The 24,935-nt window shown below is 36.7% G+C and overlaps 1 protein-coding gene across 10 annotated transcripts in view; it reads right to left on the bottom strand.

Annotated features, from left to right (window-relative positions):
• Positions 1-24,935, bottom strand: part of CBLB (Cbl proto-oncogene B) — a 214,463-nt gene that overhangs the window by 104,857 nt on the left and 84,671 nt on the right. For all 10 annotated transcript variants that reach the window (XM_063661584.1, XM_063661588.1, XM_063661585.1 and 7 more), the window contains exon 4: positions 16,616-16,762. In XM_063661584.1, the coding sequence (XP_063517654.1) occupies positions 16,616-16,762 (147 nt within the window). The remainder of the gene's footprint in view (positions 1-16,615; positions 16,763-24,935) is intronic.

A 24,935-nucleotide genomic window follows, 5' to 3' on the forward strand; every position in this document is an offset into this window, starting at 1 on the left:
TGGAAGAAGGTGGGGCTCCTGTCTGTTCCCAGATCCCGCCTGCTCCATAGAGCACACAGCCCTGGCCATGCCTCCCCTACTGCAGCATCTTTGCAGCAGCCACTCCAGATGGGCAGCTGGGGCCATCATTACTTCTCTGTATAGTGGACAAATATCTTTCACATATTCATATTCTGCAGCCTAAATCTAGAATCATATTTTTATAAGATTGCAGGAACACAGGAAATAGTATCTTTAGTATTATTTCTAATCTTCTCAATTATTTTGTTCACATGATAGATTTAATGCTTTCTAACTTCTGGTCTCACATCCTAACCTTTGAACATAATAAACAATAAATTTGCTGCAGTCATAAAATTATTTGTACATAATTCTATTTATTTTCCAGCTTAGAAAATAAAGTTCATTAGTGGAAAGGAACAGGAAGAGAAGCTGCAAGTATAATCCATAATAATGTGTAAAAATTCCATTAAAAATTTTTCCACTTAGAAGCCACTGACTGCAAAAAATAGAAAGATTCAGGTTTTAAACAATGAATACTTGTTCTTTTCTTTCTTAAGTACAACTGTTCTTCAGTATAGATTCTCTGAAAGTTCACTAATACAGGATAAATTCATGAGATACAGCAGCTCATGGGTTATGCAAGATACCTTTGATAAGCTGAAGTCAGATTAAAGAAAATGAAAAAATTTCATACTCTAGAAAGTGTCGCCAAAGAGAGGTTTAAGTAAGGCTTTAAAATGATCTTCCCTTTAGCAATAAGAGCTCAGAATTACAAACAAAAAAAAAGTCAATAATAAAACAAAGTTCCTTGTAAGTCTCTCAACATGAGCCAATTAAATTAACAACCAATGAGTGAAGTCTCCTAGATGTATAAGATAAACTGAGGCAAAAAATAAAGAGCTTCTGATAACATTTCTAAAACCCTGAAAGAAAAAACTCTGCATATATTGTTGTGCATAATTAAATCCATCAAAAAGTCCTTTTAATAAAACTACTGATATTTTAAATAACTCCTTTGTTATTAAAGATTAACAAAACAAAAACAAATCTATATAAGAAAAACAACTATTGCATTTCCTATTAATAACCAACATTTAAAATAAGGAAGAATAGAAAGATAATCATTAGCAGTCTATTACCAAAATGTAAATACCTACACATTGACTTTATTGTTGTTGTTTTTGTTTTTCATTTCATTTTGTTTTGTGGCAGGGTCTCATTCTGTCACCCAGGCTGGAGTGCAGTAGTGTGATCTTGGCTCACTGCAACCTCAACCTCCCAGGCTCAAGCGATTCTGCTGCCTCAGCCTCATAAGTAGCTGGGATTAAAGCGTGCGCCACCATGCCTAGCTAATTTTTGTAATTTTTGTAGAGACAGAGTTGTGCCATGTTGCCAGGCTGGTCTCGAACTTCTGGACTCAAGTGATCCACCTGCCTTGGCCTCCCAAAATACTGGGATTACAGGCATGAGCCACTGCACCCACCCCCTAAACATTGACTTTAATAATGATATGGTTTGGCTGTCTCCCCACCCAAATCTCATCTTGAATTGTAGCTCCCATAGTTCCCACATGTTGTGAGAGGGACCAGGTGGGAGATAACTGAATCATGGGGGCAGTTTCCCACATACTATTCTCATGGTAGCAAATAAGTCACATGAGATCTGAGGGTTTTATACGGGTTTCTCTTTTTGCTTGGCTCTCATATTTTCTCTTCTCTGCTGCCATGTAAGATGTGCCTTTTATCTTTTGCCATGATTGTGAGGTCTCCCCAGCCACATGGAACTGTAAGCCCATTAAACCTCTTTTTCTTTATAAATTACCCAGTTTGGAGTATGTCTTTTTCAGCAACGTGAAAATGTACTAATACAGTAAACTGGTGCCAGTAGAGTGGGGTGCTTCCACCCAAAAGTGCGGAAGCAACTTTGGAACTGGATAACAGGGAGAGGCTGGAACAGTTTGGAGGGCTCAGAAGAAGAAAGGAAGATGTCGGAAAGTTTGAAACTTCCTAGACACTTGTTGAATGGTTTTGACAAAAATGCTGATAGTGATATGGACAATGAAATGCAGGTTGAGGTGGACTGAGATGGAGATGGGGAACTTGTTGGGAACTGGAGTAAAGGTGACTCTTGCTATGTTTTAGCAAAGAGACTGGCAGCATTTTGCCCCACCCTAGAGATCTGTGTAACTTTTAACTTCAGAGAGATAATTTAGGGCATCTGGCAGAAGAAACTTCTAAGCAGCAAAGCATTCAAGAGGTGACTTGGGTACTGTTAAAAGCATTAAGTTTCATTCATTCACAAAGATATGATATGGAATTGGAACTTATGTTTAAAGAAGAAGCAGAGCATTAAAGTTCAGAAAATTTGCAGCCTGACAATGTGATAAAAAAAAAGAACACATTCTCTGAGGAGAACCTCAAGCTGGCTGCAGAAATTTGTATAAGTAAGGAGGAGCCAAATGTTAATCACCAAGACAATGAGGAAAATGTCTCCAGGGCATGTCAGAGGTCTTCCTGGCAGCTTCTCTCATCACAGGCCTGGAGGCCTAGAAAGAAAAAATGGTTTCATCGGCTGGACCCAAGGCCTTGCTGCTTTGTGCAGTCTCAGGACTTGGTGCCCTGCATCCCAGCCATGGCTATAAGGGGCCAATGTTGAACTCAAGCTTTTATTTCAGAGGGTGCAAGCCTCAAGCCTTGGCAGCTTCCACATGCTGTTTGAGCCTGCGGGTGCACAGAAGTCAAGAAGTTAAGGTATACGAATCTCTGCCTAGATTTCAGAAGATGTATGGAAATGCTTGGATATTCAGGTAGAAGTTTGCTGCAGGGGCAGGGCCCTTGTGGAGGTAGACATCTGCTGCAGAGGCAGAGCCCTACCTCTGCTAGAGTAGTGTGGGAGGGAAATGTGGGGCTGAAGGCCCTACACAGAGTCCCCACTGGGGCACTGACTAGCGGAGCTGTAAGAAGAGGGCCACCGTCCTCCAGACCCCAGAATAGTAGATCTACTGACAGCTTGCACCGTGCACCTGGAAAAGCCACAGACACTCAACATCAGCCCATGAAAGCAACCAAGAGGGAAACTGTACCCTGCGAAGCCACGGGGTGGAGCTGCCCAAGACCATGAGTACCCACCTCTTACATCAGCATGCCCTGGATGTGAGACATGGAGTCAAAGGAAATCATTTTGGAGCTTTAAGACTTGACTGGCCCGCTGGATTTCAGACTTGTGTGGGGCCTGCAGACCCTTTGTTTTGGCCAATTTCTCCCATTCAGAATGGCTGTATTTCCCAATGCCTGTATCCCCATTGTACCTAGGAAGTAACTAACTTGCTTTTGATTTTACTGGCTCATAAGTGCAAGGGACTCTTGTTGTCTCAGATGAGACTTTGAACTGTGGACTTTTGAGTTAATGCTGGAATGAGTTAAGACTTTGGGGGACTGTTGCAAAGGCATGATTGTGTTTTGGAATGTGAGGACATGAGATATGGGAGGGGCCAGTGGCAGAATGACATTGTTTGGCTGTGTCCCCACCCAAATTTCATCTTGAATTGTAGCTCCCATAATTCCCATATATTGTAGGAAGGACCTAATGGGAGGTATTTGAATCATGGGAGTGGTTTCCCACAAACTATTCTCGTGGTAGTGAATAAATCTCACATTGGCTCTCATTTTCTCTCATCTGCTGCCACGTAAGAAGTGCCTTTTGCCTTCCACCACGATTGTGAGGCCTCCCCAGCCACGTGGAACTGTGAGTGCATTAAACTTCTTTTTCTTTATAAATTAGTCTCGGGTAGGTCTTTATCAGCAGCATGAAAACAGACTAATATAAATAAGTTTTATTTACTTTGCTATTAAGTCACACTTTCTCTACCAGCAGAACATGACTCTAAAAAACCAAAGAATATAAGATTCTACTCTTCCTGCAAGCTAAGAAGTTGGCCTATCACAGTTTCATGTATAGTGACAGAAAATACTGGGTTTCTGTCAAAGGACTGGGTCAGAGTCAAAGGACTTTGTTACTCACGGCAAGAGCAGTGGCTAGAGTACCAGTATTTTCTTGCACTTGTTCCCTAAACACAAATTCTCCTAAAAGATGCAAAGAGGGCCAGGTGACATCTGCATACACTGTGGGTTTGATTCTGGAGTAGAACCTATAACTTAAGGAACCCAAATATTTTGTAATGGATAATGCATATCCTTTGACCCAGGGAGAAATACTACCTCTATTTTACAAGGCTTTAAGATCCTTGCTCTAGGAGACCTTCTCTCTCTTTATTGACCCAAGTAAACACATCCAGCAGAGAAGGGAACAAATGTTTAGAGGATTAAGACCAGGACCTCTATAAATCCAAGGGCACACACTATTAGTCCAATGGTTCCAAATAGCTTTCAGATATTAAAAAATGAAATATCTGGGGACCAGGTAGATAATATAAATGAGCAAAGAGGTCCAGGAAAGGACTGTGATGAATTAGAAGAGATATTATCTAAGAAAAAGAGCTGGCACACAGGTCTAGCCAATTGCTGCCATATCACAATTCATACCTATTGTTGCCATCATTCCCAGTTTTTCAGTTTCAAAACAATATTTTTTTGTGTGAAACAAATAGTTTTTGGGCACTATGAACCATGCCCATGTAAGACAGCAAACTTAATGGTATATGTTCTCACTGCTCCACCAACACTGTTCTCTTTTCTCTCTCCCTCTCCTGGGGACTCTCTATTCCCTAAGACCCAACAACACTGAAATTAGGCCAAATAATAACCCTAAAATGGCCTCAAGTGCTCAAGTGAAAGGAATAGTCACAAGTCTCTCATTTTACGTCTAATTATGGACATGATTAAGTTTAGTGAGAAAGGCATGTCTAAAGCTGACATAGGACAAAAGTGAGGCCTCTTGCACCAAACAGTTAGCCAAGTTGTGAATGGAAAGGAGAAGTCCATGAAGGAAATTAAAAATGCTACTTCAGTGAACACATGAATGATAAAGCAAAATAGCCTTACTGGTGATATGGAGAAAGTTTTGGTGGTTTGGTTAGATCAAACTAGCCACAACATTCTGTTAGGCCAAAGTCTAATCCAAAACAAGGCCCCAACTCTCTTCAATTCTGTGAAGGGTAAGAGAATTAAGGAAGCTTCAGAAGTAAAGTTTGAAACTAGCAGAAATTAGTTTATGGGGTTTAAGAAAAGAAGCTCTCTCTAACATAAAAGTACAAGGTGAAGCACCAAGTGCTGACGTAGAAGCTACAAGTTATACGGAAGATCTAGCTAAGATCATTGATGAATGTGGCAACACAAAACAACAGATAATTAATGTAGATGAAACAGCCTTAAGATGAAAGAAAATGCTATCTAGAAAATGCTAGGGCTAGAGAGAACTCAATACCTAGCTTCAAAGCTACGTGATGGGTTCAATCATACCCCAAACCTCAGCATCATGCAATATGCAATAACTTGCATATGTACCCCCTAAATAACCTCCAAAATAAAGGTTGAAAAAGAAAAAACAAAAGCCCCCTGATAGTTGCTCACCCTTTCTACCATGTGAGGATATTGCAAAAAGATGTTTGGCCATCTATAAATTAGGAAGTGGGTCCTTACCAGACAATTTGTCAGCACCTTGATCTTGGACTTCCTAGCCTTCAGAACTATGAGAAATAAATTTCTGTTCTTTATTTAAAAAAACAAAAAGCTTCAAAGGACAGGCTGACTCTTGTTAGTGGCTAATGAAAGTGGTGACTTTAAGTTGAACACAATGTTCATTCACCATTCCAAAAATCCTAGGTCGTTTTAAGAATTACGCTAAATCTACTCTTCCTGTGCTCTACAAATAGAACAAAAAACCTGGATTACTGAATATTTTAAGCCTACTGTTGAGATATGCTGTGTAGAGAAAACAATTCCTTTCAAAATAGTACTGCTCATTGGCAATGCCCCGATCACCCAAAAGATTTGATGGAGATGTACAAGGAGATTAATGTTGTTTTCATGTCTTCTAACACAGTACTCATTCTGCAGCCCATGAATCAAGGAGCCATTTTGACTTTCAAGTCTTATTATTTAAGAAACACATTTTCTACGGCTATAGCTGTCATATATTGTGATAGCTCTGGGCAAAGAAAATTCAAAACCTCGTGGAAAGGATTCACCTTTCTAATGCCATTAAGAACATTTATGATTCAAGGGAGGAAGTCAAAATATCAACATTAACAGGAGTTTGGAAACAGTGAATTCCAAATCTCATGGGTGACTCTGAGGATTTCAAGACTTCAGTGGAAGAAGTAACTGTAGATGCAGAATTTGCTAGAGAACTAGAATTAGAAGTAGAGCCTAAACATGTGGCTAAATTGATGCAAATCTCATAAAATTTGAACAGATGAAAAGTTGCTTCTTATAGAAAAGCAAAAAAGTGCTTTCTTAAATGTAATTTACTCCAGGTGAAGGTGCTGTGAACACTGCTGATATTACAATAAAGGATTTAGAATACTGATAAAGCAGTGGCAGGGTTTGAGAGGACTGACTCCAATTTTGAATGAAACTCTATTGTGAGTAAAATATTATCAAACAGCATTGCATGTTATAGATAATTATTTCATGAAAGGAAGAATCAATTGATGCAGTAAACTTCACTGCTACCTAATTTTAAGAAATTGCCACAGCCACCTTAACTTTCAGCATATGATCAGTCAATAGCCATGAACAGCGAGGCACAACTCTCCAGCAGCTAAAAGATTACAACTCACTGAAGGCTCAGCTGATTGTTAGCATTTTTTAGCAATTTTTTTTTAGTTATGGTGCATACATTTTTTTAGACATAATGCTATTGCACACCTAACAGACTACGGTATAGTATAAATACAACTTCTATATTCACTAGGAAGCCAAAAATAATCTATGTGACTTGCTTTATTGCAGTATGCACTTCATTGCGATGTACTTTATTGCAGTTGTCTCAAACTAAACCCACAATATCTCTGAGGTATGCATGTACTAGTAAATTAATTTATTATTTGTGACATTCTTTATGTGATTTTCTAATGGTACAGAGCTGATTTTAAGTATTTATCTTCTTTTTATATCCTGTCTTCCCCAAACTGAATATTGCTTATAGGTAGAAAATTATAATTGGCATCTTAGTTGCTTTGTATCTTGTTACAATGAATTGAACAAAATAGGCCTCCAATAGATATGTAAGTTTTTATTTTCCTCATTGACATAAAGATACCTGAAATTTTTTTTAACCGGCAACAAAGGAAGGTAACTAACTAGTAGAAATATTAGCTAGTGATTCTTTGAATCCTACTTTAGTTCTTTTTTCTTTCTCTTTAGAGTATCTGTTAGAAATTTTCAGTGTAAAAACTCTTAATTTCTACTGTGTACCCCTTCTTTTAATTTAATATAATTAAGTTGTGTTTTCTTTACCTAGAGGGAAAACTGATCTAGTTAATATGCTAGAAGAATATATATCTCACTTGCTGGAAAAGTAAAGAAAGTATTTTCCTTTGTTTCATATTAATAGTGAAAGGAAAATACAGGAAACCAAAGAAGGCTCTTACCGCTTCTGCAGGAAATCAATCATAGAGGCAATAAATTGAGCTATAAATAGACCATTTTCCACCTATGGTAACCAAGACAGTTTCTTATCTTCAATTCTACCTTCATCTCGGGATACACATAAAATAATTTTTAACATTTTTCTTTTTCTTTCTTTTTTTTTTTTTTTTTTTGCTTTTAGATTGCTACAGAGTATGAAACCTCCATCATACAAAGTCAAATGTAAATTACATTATTTAGAGAATTTTGGACCACTTTTAAAGGTTTAAATTGGTTAATTATTCCACAAAATAGAATGTTTATTATATGCTAGACACAGTTTTATGTGCCTTACAGGTAAGGTTTAGCTATTTTAAGCCTTCATAACAATCACTGATGGTAGGTATTATTAGTATCAGCCACATTTTATAAATGAGGAAAAAGATGCATAGAAAAACCAACTAGATTCCCCAAAGTCACATAGTGAGTAAATGTTGCAGTCAGAACCTGTCCAGGGACAGATAATCTGGCTCCAGAGCCTGCATGCCAAACCCTAAGTATGCTGTCTCCCAATCTGGCTCCAGAGCCTGCATGCCAAACCCTAAGTATGCTGTCTCCCAATCAATCAAGCAAGCAGGCTCCATCTCACACATGCACATGCTAATGCACATTCCTCTACTTCTCAACTCATCTGAATTAAATGTACAATGGTTCCTGAAAGCCTGTATATAAAACAATGTGCTGAGCTACTTTAGAAATACAAAGATGAATAAATAAGCTTGATTTCATGGAGCATATAGTCTAGGGGGAAGTATGACAACTAGACAAATACTTGTAATAAAACCATAAAAATAGTAAATGCAGAAGATAAGCCAGAGCTTAGCAAAGTTTAAGAAGAGATCTAGTAATAACACTAATGAGAAAAATCATGAGCAAAATTATCTTTGAGGGATTAGTAAGAATTTTTATGCCAGAGATTATAAAAATCTTCAAGTAGAAGGAGCAATATGAGCAAAGACATAGAAAGGTATAATTGCTGATGTGTCCGGAAAGAGCCAAATAAGCCAATTTGACTGAAGAACAGAACATAAGTAAAGGAAGAGAGAGCTTAAATGGCAGAAAAGTTGCATCCTATACTCATACATTCAACTAACAACTACTAAATGTCTACAATGTATATGGTATGTAAAAGACTCATTCAACAACCATTTAGAAAGTAGTTTAAAGATTATATTGAAAATGAGGCTAGCATATGTGAAAGCACTGAACACAAAATCTGACATACAATAACTCAAATAAATGTGTCTGTTTTCACCAACTTTTGCACAGAAAGTCACTGAAGACTCTTGCAATCAAGCAAGAAAGACCTACATAGTAAACACATTTTACAATATAAATGTGTCTAAAATACAACAGCAACCAAAGTATACAGTAATTAACATAGATCACATAGAAGGGTGTATATGAATGAGAAAAACTCAGAAAAGTGGACTTCTGAACTGAACTTAAAGAAAGGTGTCAAAATTCTGAGATGGATGAAAAGAGAGAGGGAAGAGAGGCATCTAAGGAATAGAAATGTAGGAACTGATTATTTAAAAAGAGATCAATTTGTATATAATGAAGTCACTGGAAATTGAGAGTAGAGGATAGACATCGTCCATCCATGCAATTATTCATGTAGTCTGTTAACAATTATTATTGCCGCCGGGCATGGTGGCTCACGCCTGTAATCCCAGCACTCTGGGAGGCGGAGACGGGTGGATCACCTGAGGTCGGGAGTTTGAGACCAGCCCGGCCAACATGGAGAAACTCCACCTCTACTAAAAATACAAAAAAAAATTGCCGGGCATGGTGGTGCATGCCTGTAATCCCAGCTACTCGGGAGGCTGAGGCGGGAGAATCACTTGAACCCAGGAAGCAGAGGTTGCAGTGAGCCGGGATGGCACCATTGCACTCCAGCCTGGGCAACAAGAGCAAAACTCCGCCTAAAAAAAAAAAAAAAAAATTATTATTGCCTAAACATTCCAGGAAATGTGTCAGGCTCAAAAACACAAAAATAAGTAAGACGCAGTCTCTGCCTCCAAAGAAACTTTCTAGTCTATTGGAAACCTCTCAGTTGAGAAATGGGGGCATGTCAGCAGTTCACTGTAATCTATTATGACAGATGTGAGCTCAGGTACCTGGCAGCACAGAGTAGGGATATCCATTAGGGTACTAAAGTAAAGCTTTCAAAGTGGCAACACTGGGTAGGGCATGGGTGACTTCCTATCCAAGCAGTGAATGCAACATATGAAAACAAAGACAATGAGGAGTAAAAAATGAGACATACATTAGGAGATATGAATAGTATTGAGTCGTTTCTTTGCAGATGAGTTAAGTATACAGAAATAATAAGTAGAAAAAAAGAAGCCAGCGAAAAAGTTTCTAAAGCTTGTGATGTTAATGTGATTTTAGACTTTAACCTAGAATTAATATTCATGCAAACACTTCAAGCGAAAGACTGGAATGATTAGCTCTGCTTTTTAGAGAGCTCACTGGTCCCCTAAGAACAATTGGATAGGTAGTTATTGGAGATAGGGAGACTAATCAGAAGGCTGTTGGGGTAATGCAGAATATGAATTTAAATTTGAAGAAGAGAACTTTAAGTATGGAGAGGAGAGGCCATGCAAGAAGATTCAAGAGTTAGAATCTGTGTTTCTAATTGAATTATAATTTGTTTGGAAATTTATGTCTAAATCTTCCCAATGCTAATTTTTGTTTTTTGTTTTTTTCAAGATGGCAGACTGGAGGCAGTGTCAGCATGCTTCTCCCACTTGGAAGGACAGAATAATGTGCAGAGATTCAGTGTGAATTTTTTCTCAAAGAACCAACGCAGGAACTTAGGAAAACAGAATCCACAGGCCCTATGAAAGAATTGGGAGGCTACAGCCTACTACATGAGACAGGTGAAAAACTCTTAAGTCCTCAGAGTGCGATAAGGGGAGAGCCTGCCTCCAAGTACACATCCCCACCAGGGAATCTGAAAATCCAGGCCACTGGAGAAGCCCTTTACCCTTCCAATAGCTGGAACAGATTTAGGGAAATAAAAAAGTAGGAGCAGCAGCAGGACTTCCCAGTCTCCAGCATGAACCCAGGGAAGCTATTCCTGACTGTATCTCACAGGGACCCTCTGGAAGTCAGCCAATGAGCTCAGGGAAAGGACACAGGGTGAAAGAACCTCCCAACTGAATTTTGTAATATAATCTCGAGTGGAACAAATTCCCCTGAACAGAATGGGGAGGGACGAGTTGCGGCAAGCGGGAAGTGTGCTGCAGACAGGAGCACAGGAGCTGGGTGCCTAGCCATGTAGGAAGACGAAGAGGGGCATGGCTTTTTGAAAGCCATGGCAGCTTTCTATGTGGAGAAGCTTATGACCTGAGGCAGGTCTGAGTTCTGTGTATAGGCTGCCTGGATCTAAACCAAGCATTGTTAGCAGAGCACTGTGGGAGTGAGATCAGCCTCGCCAACTGCAGGAGAGCTGAGTAAGGTTTACTGCCACCCAATAACAATAACAAGCAGTGAGACTGAATCAGTAATTTTAAAAATGCAAACAGAGAAATTCCAGGACAAGATAGATTCACAACTGAATTCTACCAGACATTCAAAGACAAATTGGTACTAATCCTACTGAAACTATTCCAAAAGACAGAGAAAGAGGGAATCCTCCGTAAATCATTCTATGAAGCTGCTACCATGCTAATATCAAAACCAGGAAAAGACATAACAACAACAAACTACAGACCAATATCTCTGATGAACATAGATGCAAAAATCCTCAACAAAATACTAGCTAACTAATCCAACAGCACAACAAAAAAGTAATACATCACAATCAAGTGGGTTTCAGAGATACAAGGACAGTTTAACATATGCAAGGTAATAAATGTGACACATCACATAAACAGAATTTTAAAAAATATATATAATCATCTCAATAGACCCAGAAAAAGCATTTGATAAACATACAGCACCCTTTTATAATCCCTCAACAAAATATGTACAGAAGAGATTTACCCGAAAGTAATAAAAGCCATATATGTCAAACCTATAGCTAACATCATACTGAATGGCAAAAAGTTGAAAGCATTCCCCCTGAGAATTGGAACCAGATAAAGATCCCCACCTTCACCACTTCTACTCAACACAGTACTGGAAGTCATAGCCAGAGCAATCCAATAAAAAAAAGAAAGAAGCAGCATCCAAATTGGAAAAGAGGAAGTCAAACTGTCATCATTCATTGACGATATGATCATATACCTAGAAAAGCCTCAAGATTCATCCAAAAAGCTCCCAGATCTTATAAATGAATTCAGTAAAGTCTCAGGACTCAAAATCAATGCACACAAATCAGTGGCACTGCTATACACCAACATAACCAAGCTAAGAATCAAACCAAGAACTCAATCCCCTTTACAACAGCTGAAAAAAATAAAATAAAATACTTAGGAATATATTTAACCAAGGAGGTGAAAGATCTCTAGAAGGAAAACTATAAAACACTGAAACACAGAAATTATAGATGACACAACAAATAGAAACACATCCCCTGCTCATGGATGGGAAGAATAAAGTGACCACACTGCTCAAAGCAATCTACAGACTCAATGCAATTCCCATCAAAATACCATCTTCACAGAACTAGAAGAACATTCTTCACAGAACTAGAAAAAACAATCCTAAGATTCATATGGAACCAAAAAAGAGACCATATCACCAAAGCAATACTAAGCGAAAAGAACAAATCTGGAGGCATCACACTATCTGACCTCAAATTACAACACAAGCCTATAGTTACCAAAGCAGCATGGTACTGGTATAATGACAGGCACATAGACCAATGGAACAGAATAGAGAACCCAGAAGTAAAGCCAAATACAGCTAACTGATCTTTGACAAAGCATACAAAAACATAAATTTGGAAAAGGATACCCTATTCAATAAACTGTGCTGGAAAAACTGGCAAGCCACATGTAGAAGAATGAAACTGGACCCCCATCTCTCACCTTATTAAAAAATCAACTCAAGATGGATCAAAGACTTAAATCTAAGATCTGAAACCATGAAAATCCTACAAGATAACATCAAAGAAACTCTTCTGGACATTAGCTTAGGCAGAGAATTCATGGCTAAGACCTCAAAAGCAAATGCATAAAAATAAAAATAAATAAATGGGACCTAATTAAAAAGCTTCTGCACAGCAAAAGAAATAATCAGGAGAGTAAACAGACAACTCACACAGTGGGAGAACATACTTGCAAACTACGCATCTGACAACGGACGAGTATCTAGAATCTACAAGGAACTCCAACAAATCAGCAAGAAGAAAACAAATAATCCCATCAAAAAGTGGGCAAAGGAAATGAATAGACATTTCTCAAAAAGACATATACAAACAGCCAACAAGCATATGAAAAAATGCTCAACATCACTAATCATCGGAGAAATGCAAATAAAAACCACAGTGAGAAACCACCTTACTTCTGCAAGAATGACCATAATTAAAAACAATAGACGTTGTTAAACATCTTTAAAAACAATAGATGTTGAGGTGGATGTTGTGAAAAGGGAACACTTCTACATTGCTGGTGGGAGGGTAAATTAGTAACAACCACTATGGAAAACAGTACGGAGACTCTTTAAAGAACTAAAAGTAGAACTGCCATTCAACCCAGCAATCCACTGCCAGATATCTGGTCAAAGGAAAAGAAGTCATTATATGAAAAAGACACATGCACACGCTTGTTTATAGCAGCATAATTTGCAATTGCAACGATATGGAACCAACCTAAGTGCACATAGACCAACAAGTGGATAAAGAAAACATGGTATATTTACACCATGGACTATTACTCAGCCATAAGAAGGAATGAAATAATGTCTTTTGCAGCAACTTGGATGGAGCTAGAAACCATTATTCTAAGTGAAGTAACTCAGAAATGGAAAACCAAATATCGTATGTTCTCACTTATAAGTGGGAGCTAAGCTATGGGCACACAAAGGCATAAGAATGATATAATGGACTTTGGGGTTGTGGTGGGGAAGGGAGAGAGAGGGGCAAGGGATAAAAGAATACATATTAGGTACAGTGTGCACTGCTCAGGTGACCGGTGCACTAAAATCTTATAAATCACCACTTCAATCAATCACTTTTCTCAATGTCAAAAAGTACTTAAACGAGTCACGAGCTGCTACCTGACTCGCTAAGAAAAATGACCGCCACCCAGAGTCTAATGACATTAATGTTCTTCTCTTTTTAATAGCTAGTAATATATTTTTCGAGCTTCATGCTTAAAGTTTCTGGATTATAAGTTATTATTCCAGAGTGTGAAGATTCAGTTTAGTACTGGTCTCATTTTGCTGAACATACTTAGACACATTTATTCAATAATGTCACTTTTCTTTTCCTACAGATTTCTAACTCCTGGACAACAGACTATGAAAGGAAAAGCATGACTGCATTGTTAAAATATATTCACTTGCATAAAAATTGACCATAAACAGAATTTCCCAACAAATTTGCCATGATACATGTTGTGTTACTGTTCCCCTTGGGCCACAAGGCAGGCAGTGCCTCTTGGCCACTGGGCTTGGGCCCTGAGCAGAGAAGGTAGCACTATCATGTCTTCAAAAACAACAGTGCTATAGTTTGAATGCCCCTTCCAAAACTCATGTTAAAATTTAATTGCCATTGTGACTGTATTAAGAAGTAGAACCTTCAAGAGGTGGTTAGATCATGAGGGCGCTGCCCTCATGAATGGATTAATGGTTCTGTTTTAGGAAAGACTGCTGTTTTCAAGTTTAAAGGCACTGGTTAGGCTACATGAAAGCATCCTCACATGGCCTCAATGAACAGTGAGATAAATGACAGGCATGCTCCCACAGGAGAACTAAGTTCTGGGAAAATACAAACAGTATTAGAGCATAATGGAAAAAAAAATTCAACCTTTCGAAAGGATACACATTATTCATGCATATGTCCATTCATTCGATAAAATATTATGGAACCACAAGGTAAAAAACTAGGAAGAATAAAAAAACACTTTCTCCAATTATCTAATAAAGGAATCGTTAATTTGGATGACTATGGTAATGCATATAAGTTCCAAAAGGAGCATGAAATTTGGCAGTCATCCACAAATTAAAAGTGTTAAAGAAAAATTAAGCAGCTTTCTCAATTCAGTAAAAACAGCAGACAAAAGTGAAAAGACTTGGGAGGTAGGGAAAGTATCTAATCACTATTTCAAGAACCCCTCATTTGATGTAGTAGTGATTTCACTCATGTAGCAGTTGAACAGAAATTTCAGCCCCTTGATGTCTGCGGTTATAAATAAAGGGAAATAAAGATGTCTCAAATGCATAATTTTCTGTGGCTTGAAGTGCCAGCAAAGTAAACTCCTCTCTTAAAAAAACCTGTGAGCAATCTTTCCATTTTTTATTGACCTTATGACAAGTAAACCATTTTATAACTCACCAGAATTTTCAGTTTTCAAAAAGAAATACCACAATCAATTTGTCCTACATATTTTCTTAAAACTTTAAGAGAAAGTTTATTTTGAAGGTTACCGACTGTTTAATCTAAGCTTACAATGTTAATACATGAACTGCAACTACAGGAAACAAACCCTCTCAGTTTCCTACACCCTGAACCTGGCAAGATTGTTCTGCTTTCTACAATTAATAAATATTTAATTAGTATAGTCTTAGCTGTCTGTGTTATTCTAATTCAGATAAGGATAAACTTTTTTCTAAATTCTTCATTTCTGAATGAATATATGAACATTATAAATAACTAGATTGCTACAACACAGAATTTCCATGTTAATGGCAACAATGGCATTTTCTCCTTTAGTGCCTAAAAATAATTTAGAATACATTTTAGTATAATGTGGGAAATAGGCTTTAATATTTTGGATGCCAAAAAAATTGTGTGCTTAATGAAATGTACATTACTCTATGTAGGTATATTCCAATCTTGGTGGTGACTATAGTAAACACAGTACTTTGTAAATAAAAAAAACAAAAACAAACAAAGGAAAACCAATATTGCAGTTCACCATATCAAAGTACTAAAAAAAGTGTATATTAACAACTTTTATGTCTAATTTCATCAGTTAAAGGACAAATACAGACCTTTGATACAAGATTAAAACAACAATCTATGTAAGCAATCACACTTCCTCCTTACTTACTCAGCCAGGGCTTTGCCTACATTCTAGGACGTTCTGAGGATGCGCTCTCATTAAAGGTAATTCTTAAAAGGTTACTGGGGAAACCACTTGCCTCCTGATGCTCACTCTTGATCATTTTACTGAGACATTTATGACAAAAGTTTTGCAACTTTTATATAAATTATGCTGACTTTAGATATTCAATTCCATTATCTACCAAGCTCACCAGAATCTGTGTCTCTGTAGGGCATACCTAAGAGAAAACATCTTTAGCTACTTTGCAACAGACTACATCTTTGTGATAACATTATCCTCATATCTTGTTCACCCATATATAATCTCTATGCAGTAAAACAAAGAAAGGCTGGATCAGGGTGCCAGGGCCTTCTCTCACCTCGATTTCGGATCTTAACCAAGCTTAACATACCACCTCCTCCAGGAAGCAGTCCCTGATCACTGATCCCAAAGCAACTATTCCCTTCTAAATTGTCAGAGCAATTTACTTATGCCATTTTTTAAAGTATCTATGCCCTTCTACCCTTTATTTTGTATATTAAGTATATATTAAATTATAAGAAGTTATCAGCTTCTCATGTATAAAGACTCTTACATACCTCTGCTTCTCAGAACAAACTCAATGAATGCTCATGAAATAAATAACATTGTATAATATTTACTTAGTGACTAAAACACTATTGCATTATTGAGGCATACCTTTGGTGGCTATAAAAATTACCAATCAATTAAAATGCTTATCAAAAATAATAAAATACATTCACAAAACTCAACTAAAATATATACCATATCCAACTGGAGGGAGGATACAGTAACCCTCGAAAGATAGACCCACAGCTATAAAAAATGATTTTTACTTACTTGTCTCCAAAAAACTTTCTCCAGAATTCAGCAGCATCTGCTTTTGTGATACGAAAGTTATCTCCCTGGAATTGACCATTAGGAAAGATTGCTTTGATTTCTGCCAGCATGTGACTGAAGATAAGGGACAGTTTTGTGAGATTTCGTCTGTAGGCACAAGGGAAAAAAATGAAGATAAGAAATAAACACCTATATGCATACAAATTTTTATGGTAATATATATTAAGACAAATAATGTTACGTATGTATCAACGTATGTCTTGGTGGTTGATCATGAAAACCTCAATTTAATGCTGCCCTTAAAAACAACGTTTATGAAAACATTGTACATTTAAATTCCTAACAAAGCTGTCAATTTATTAGTTATCCATGTATTCATTTAACACAAACACAAATAAGATAAATTACATAATTTCACTGAGCTCACAGATTAATGGAAGAGATGGACACTTAAAAAATAATAATCAAATATAAATAGTAAACATAAAAGAGAGAGTGACTATTTCTACCTGGCGGAGTAAGGAAAGATTTGCCATCAGAGGAGAATCTAGGAAGAAAACTCATTGTTTGACAGATAAAAGACCTGGAGAGGAGAGAAAGGGAGGATGCAGAGGGAAACAAAAGGTATTTCAGGCGGTAGAAACAGCATGTACAAAAGTATTAATACAAAAGTATAAAATGAAAACGTATTTGTATTATATCATTTTTGGCACGGTGAAAGCAGAACAGAGGGTAAGAGGAGAAAATAACATGAGACAGAGTAAGAAACTTTAGTTGGGACATGACATAAAGAGGCATCTGAATCAATGCACAGTTTTTGTTAACATGCTTGCCACTCCTACCTAAATATCAGATTTTCTGAGGAAGGGTTCTAGATACATGCATATTTTGGAAGCCCCCTGGGCAATTCTAATGTGCTTTCCTCATTAAGAGGCAGTGCTATAAGAAATGGAGAGTCAGGCTAGGTGTGGTGACTCACCCCTGTAATCCTACCACATTGGGGAGGCTGAGGTGGCCAAATGGCTAGAGCCCAGAGTTTGAGACCAGCCTGGGCAACATGGCAAGACCTCATCTCTACAAAAAATTAGCAGGGCGTGGGAGCGCATGCCTATGGCCCCAGTTATTAGGGAGGCTGATGTGATATCTTGAGCCGGAAGGCAGAGGTTCACTGAGACATGAACATGCCACTGCACTCCAGCATGGGTAATAGAGTGAGACAATGTCTCAAAAACAAAAAATGAAAGAGAAAAGCAATAAATGGAGAGTCAAATGGATTAATGGATTCAGAATTCTGAAGACTTGATGAAATCTGTTTTAGAAGGAAAAAATTGTAGTAGTATGACAAAATGGTTTAGAATGGAGATACAAGTGTCACCTCTATTCTAATTTTCATGTTAAGTTCTGGGGATTCTGACAAGATTTAAACCATGCTTCATACTACAAAATAGTACTACCAATCACCTATAATCCTTGCTAACATTTCTTAAATTTTCAATATTACATTAATCGGCATAAAACTAATAGTGCTAGATAGTTAAGAAACAATTAAAACACAAAATACTAAATAACTTCCCAGTTTCAAACAAACTTTATTTCTTTATATTCCCTTTTGCTCAGAATGACCAGAAATCAATAGGTACATTCTGCATATGTTTTCATTTTGAAGCTTCAGCTATTATGCATGTGTATGTGCACCTGTATATATGAGAGAGAGAGACACAGAAAGTGTGTGTGTGTGTGTGTGTGTGTGTGTATGTGTGTGTGTGCTGGGATGTGAGTGGGGGCAAGTGTGTTAGGACTCAATAAAAATATAGAGGGAAACTAACACAGAGAAAGTCATCAAATTTGCAACATATAAAACCATACAATATATCAACAGACCCTTGTCATTGAAAGTTGTGTTTCTTTGCTCCATATTTACTCATGTATCTGTGTTTAATAACTGTCAAATAATAATAAAAACTCATGTTTGTTACCAAGGAGATCATGTAATATGCACCTGACAATAAAATCATTGGGTGACACTCTTTCTAATTTACAAAGGAGACACATAACTTCCTGTATAAGATGAATATAGAATAAAGATACCCATGATCAAAAGTAGGAAAAGTAGTAATAAGAAGAATGCAATAAGATATTCTATAAAATCAATAAATTCATCTTCCTTAAAAAAGTTAAAAAAAAAAATCACCTATTTCCATAACTTATCTATGAAAAGCTTTTTGATGAAAGGGGGGAGGGCATAACACATAGGTCTTATTTTAATGCTTGACCTGTACCCATAAATAATCTGCAAAATTCATCATAATATACATAAATGTTACATCATTTTATTAGATTCAGCCACTTTTGCACAACTCATACTAATCCAAGTGTAAAATTTCTGTTAATCAGTTGAATCTTTGATATCAATACGATTTTGTCATTTATGTTAACATATCCTCAATTTAGATGATGGTAGATATAAGATATTGTTTTAAAAAATAAAAAGTAAACTGTTTTACTATATCAAAGGAAAGACTTGTGACTCGTACAAACTACAACCGACTTTAAAGATTTGAGTTTAAGAAAAGTATAAAGTCACCTTAGGAAATCTGTAATGAATTTATTTCTATAATTGGGCTAAAGATTTAATTTTTACCAAACTTCCAATTGATACATACAAAAGAAAAAAGAAAAATCAAGATGGCTATAATTAGGGTAAACCAACTGTTCTTTATTTTCTGAATTGGCTGCACTCCAACCCCTTGATTATTTATCCTTTAATCATATCCAATTTTTTTTTTAAATTTTTACTTGTTAGATCTAAAGTCTGAAACACAACGCCAGTGATTACCCACCCATTCTGGGTATCTGATCCACTGGCTATGTAGACACTAAACTTTAAAAGAAACATAGTAACATTTTTTATAGTCTAGAAGCTCTAATAATCACCAGTACCTATATCAATACTCACTGATTGATTATAAAATGTGTATATACTTCTATTTTCTTGCTTCTACAAATGGATCATCACAATTTTATTTGGCTTTTTGCACAAAATAAGGCATTAAGAAAATACATTTTGCCTTTAGTCTTGAAAGAAACTCAAGCTCATATTGTTAAAAATATTTGAATATATATATATGCATATATACATACACATTCCAGAATATATATATTTACTTTATACTTATACACTCACACACACACTCCATATATATGTAAATAATCATCTTAGAAATCCATTATTTAACATATTTATAGAGGTTGCAATCGACACTAAGGTATGAAAAGAACTGACAAACTCATTCTGTTGGAGCTTAAAAGGAAAAAAAAAGAGAACCGAAAACTAATTCTGGTATCTAATTTCATTTAAATTTGTTATCATAGCAAATACGTTTTCTTTTCTGTATGATGCTGTGACTTTTTTGTTTACAATGTTTTGCTATGTAGTATGTGCTTCCTTTATTCCCCATCCCACTATGCATCCTTTGATATCTATTTTTTTTTCGAGATGGAGTTTTGCTCTTGTTACCCAGGATGGAGTGCAATGGTGTGATCTCGGCTCACTGCAACTTCTGCCTCCCAGGTTTAAGCGATCCTCCTGCCTCAGCCTCCCAAGTAGCTGGGATTACAGGCATGTGCCACCATGCCCGTTTAACTTTGGATTTTTCGTAGAGACGGGGTTTCACCATGCTGGTCAGGCTGGTCTCAAACTCCTGACCTCAGGTGATCTACCCATCTCAACCTCCTCAAGTGCTGGGGTTACAGGCATGAGCCACTGTGCCCAGCCTGATACCCATTAAAAAAAAAAATTTCAATTTTGAAAATAAAACAATCCAAGAATACAGTCATCTCTAACCATCTAGACATAGGGAGAAGAAAAGAAACAATCACACATCTTTGTAGATGGAATTTTTTCTATTATGTAATTTTTCCATACTTAGACAATTTTCCCTAAGCCCATGGGATTTCTCATCATCATAAGACCTAAAATGATGACTGCCTAATAAAGAATCTGATACTTATGAAGAATATATTTCTGACACTAAAACCCAAACAATCTCCAAACAACTAACTAAATAAAAATCTGCCCAGAAAGAAAAGACTCAATAATCTTATAAATGTAATTTTAATTTTAATTAATTTTACATGGAATTTTTGACATCAGTTCTTTCACTTATAAGAGAAGCTACTTATTTCCACATATATTCCATTAACCATCACATTTATTCATTTGCTTTGCATGGGATTTTGTTTGTAATAAATAATTTTACAATACAAGTTTTTTTTTTTTCTGGCTCTGTCACCCAGGCTAGAGTGCAGTGGCATGATCTCAGCTCACTGCCAGCTCCACCTCCCGGGTCATGCCATTCTCCTGCCTCAGCCTCCCGAGTAGCCGGGACTACAGGCGCCCGCCACCATGCCCGGCTAATTTTTTGTAGTTTTAGCAGAGACAGGGTTTCACCGTGTTAGCCAGGATGGTCTCAATCTTGACCTCGTGATCTGCCCGCCTCGGCCTCCCAAAGTACTGGGATTACAGGTGTGAGCCACTATGCCTGGCCAATAGAAGTATTTTAAAATACCAAATAATCAAAAAGTAGTTGTCAACACTGGCCAAACTGCCAAAGATGTTAACATTAGAGGAGGCTTGAAGAAGAAAGAGGGAGGGAGGAGTGAAAACCAAGGAGGGAGAAGAGCTACATTAAAAGGAGACAAAGAGAGATGTGAAATGAATCCACAATGTCATCATCTAAGCAACAAGGTACCTCTTCATCCTGGATTCTATCACCTATATCATATTTCTTTAAAATGGTATGAATCAATTTCTCCAAATGTCAAGTTACATTGTGGGGATTCAACTAGAATGTGGATTTGAACTAGAGTGAATTAGCATGCTGACTCTGTTGGAATGATGGAGCTTCACTGTTTATAAACACGTCTTAACAGTTTAAGGTTGCTACAGTCAACATCATAAGCACAAAGGAAGCATATAATGCTTGATGGAGGATGGCACAATGCTACCCTTAATGAGTATCATATAGTATGAAACAAAAAGACATGAAGAGATCATCATAATACAATGTGGTAGGAGTAATCTGCTCTAATTATAGCCATCTTGACTTGACGAATTAAATTCATAAAAGAAATAGAAAATATGTCAAGATTTGATTAGTGGCCTCCACTAAATGCAGGAGACTCACACAAAGAATGTAATCTAATTAGATTGCATGTAGTCCTTGAGTTTTTTCTATTCAAGAAACAGCTGTGTTATAAATCAAGGAGGAAATAAAAAGCTTTAAATGCTGAATTAGTGAAAACTTTAAATGACTATTTTCAGTGAGGTGCAAAGTCTGTGAGAATGTGCTGCTTTTGGTAGAAGAAATGGGAGGTGATACTTTTACCCAAAAACTATTAATAATTCAATTCTTACATTTAAAAGCTAGAACATGCTCTTCTTAATTTTTACAAGGTGAAACAAACTCAATATAAAAAGAAAGGCAAGACATAAAGAATATAAACAGTGGTGCTTAAAATGAAACTCACATCCAGCTAAAGAGCAATTTCCACTGTATTTGTGATGTACTGCCCTCCAAAATGGGTTCAGAGACTTACTTCACACTGTTTCTGACCTTAGGAATGTTGTTATTCCTAAGTGAGGAGACTAGGCTGATGTAAGCCTTGCCTTTCATTTCTCTCTCATGGGAATAGATACTACTATTGAGATGGGTCCTGAGAGTCTTAAATAAAACTGGATCCTTACCCATTTCCCCTGCCCAAATGCTTTAAAGTTTTAAATGTGTCTAAGGAGAGTACACAACAGTCATTAAAAGCTCAAATACCAATAAAGACTGAATCTACCCAAAGTCATAAGAGAAGTCAGCAGTGTGCCTACAAACAATCTAAACTGAAACACAGGCAGAAGGACAATTTTTCAACTTGCTCCATTTTACTTCTTGGATACTAAACTGATCACTTTAAAAGAAATTTAGTAAACTAATTCCAAAAAGCTATACTGAACTGGCAACTAAAGGAAGATCTTACATTTCCTTTGTTAAACACCTCATCCACCACTAGCACGGCTAGGGAGGTTACACCCAAAATTCTGGCTGGGAGAGATAACTGGGCATTCTTTGATCTCTCTGTAGTATTCTTTTCTTTTCTTTCCTTTTTTTTTTTTTTTTTTTTTTTTTGATACAGTGTCTCACTCTGTTGCCCAGGCTGGAATGCAGTGGCCCTATCTAGGCTAACAGCAACCTCCACCTCATGGGTTCAAGCGATTCTCATGTCTCAGCCTCCAGAAGGTGTATGCCACCACGCCTGGCTAATTTTTGTAGTTTAGTAGAGAAGGGGTTTCTCCATGTTGGCCAGGCTGGTTTGGAACTCCTGACCTCAAGTGATCTGCCCGCCGTGGCCTCCCAAAGTGCTGGGATTACAGGCATGAGCCAACTGAGCCCAGCCTGTGGTATTCTTTTCAACATGGTATCTACAAAGTTTTATTAACAGCAAGAAGCTATCCCTCAAAATAAGCATGCTCTTCACAGGACAAATATATTTGCTTTCTAAAATAAATATATTCAAATGGACAACTTACAAATGCCTTACTTAAAACATGAAATAACATGCCAGCCTATCATGCTCAATGTAATATCCTTTGAGAAGCTTCCACAAGATATTCAAAATATATTCTGATTAATTTTTCTAGTATCTTACATATTGACAAGTTTGGTCCTTAAGTTTGTTAGTACTGGCTTAATATCCTTAGCCTGCTTAAAGATAAAGAAAAGGTTACTTAACCTCTCTGTTTCCTCATTTCTAAAAATTTTGAATAAAAATACATAAGACATGTAGGTAAGACCCTGATGCATCTAATTTTTTGAAAACCTTCAATAAGTAAGTTATTTATCATTAATTCTACTTACCACTTCTGTTTAAAATTATAAATATTTATCACAGTAGCATTTCTTCTTTTTCCATATAACTATCATCCAATAAACTGATGGCTCTCTTACTAAGGTAAGAGAATCATATTCTCACATTATTAAGATCATCAATTATCATGATGGCCTTGTACAATTCAGAAACAGCAAACAATGGGCAAGTATTTGATACAATCATTTAGTCATTTATTCTTCAAATCTCTGAGTGCCTATTATATGCCAGGCTTAGTCTAGGCACTGATATTATAAAGATGGAGATGACAGAATCCTATACCCAATGAATTTAAGGGATTTAGAGAGCTCCAAAGATAAAGAACAATGCAGTGGGAATAAAGCTGAGATGCAACCAGAAAAAGATGGCAATCAGAAGAGAGAGAGTGTGTTTAAAATTTCCATGGTGATGCAGTTCTGGCCAAAATGCAGCTAGTCCTGCAACCGGTAGCTACAGCAGAGTGAAGGTGAATTAGGCCAGGAATTGGACAGTTTGAGGGTTGAATGGGGTCATTCATGTGGATTTTGAAACCTCCTGGAATTGTAACAGCAGTGTGCATGAAGAGAAGCACTACAATAAACCTTATCTCAATATATTCAATAAAGCTTCCCAAATGATTTTTTTAATGTCAGTTATTTTAACTTTGCATCAATGCTAAAGCAGGATTAACATCTCTGATGATTTCAACAAATGGTTTTAATCTGGAAAATCTATTATGAAAACCTACTATAGTATAATATGACCACTCATACCTTCATTTGGTTTAAAAGCTTAACAATATACATTTCAATAAAGAAAACTCCTTTATCTTTAGTATTGAACTTCTTTTGATGAAACCTAATCTGTAACAAGTATCCTTTTGTAAAATAAACCTTTAAAATGTAGACCACTCCATTATTTGAGGCAAAAAAGAAAAAATAATCCATTCTTTCATTCCTTTATGATAAAACACAATGAAAGTTCTGTAAACACAATGGAAAATCATGATTGCTATGAGATTCATACAGAAGCAACCAGAACAGAGCAGAACTTTTTCTTTGATTATTTTTCAAAAGAAAAAGAAACATTAGAAACGTTGGAAATTCAAACTATACTTTTATGACCTAGAGTTATGTGATAAAAGACCGGTTTCATCTACAAGCAAAATAAACTTGACATTGAAACAACAGTAGTAACAAATTTTTTAAACAAATCTACATTAAGTTTCTTACTATTTGCTATTCCCAGTAGTCTATCATAAAACAGTGAAGTGGCAATCTGAATGGAGTCAATTAATCCATATTTATTGCTTCTGATCCTCCACCTTAATTTTAAACACATGGATCAAAAAGACATAATTGATCAGTTTTTTTCCAAGTTCTACCCCAAACCCAGCAGGAAAATCCTATTTCTACTTGTTACATCA

Source organism: Pongo pygmaeus, chromosome 2 (genome assembly GCF_028885625.2).
Source record: "Pongo pygmaeus isolate AG05252 chromosome 2, NHGRI_mPonPyg2-v2.0_pri, whole genome shotgun sequence".
Taxonomy (NCBI): Eukaryota; Metazoa; Chordata; class Mammalia; order Primates; family Hominidae; genus Pongo; species Pongo pygmaeus.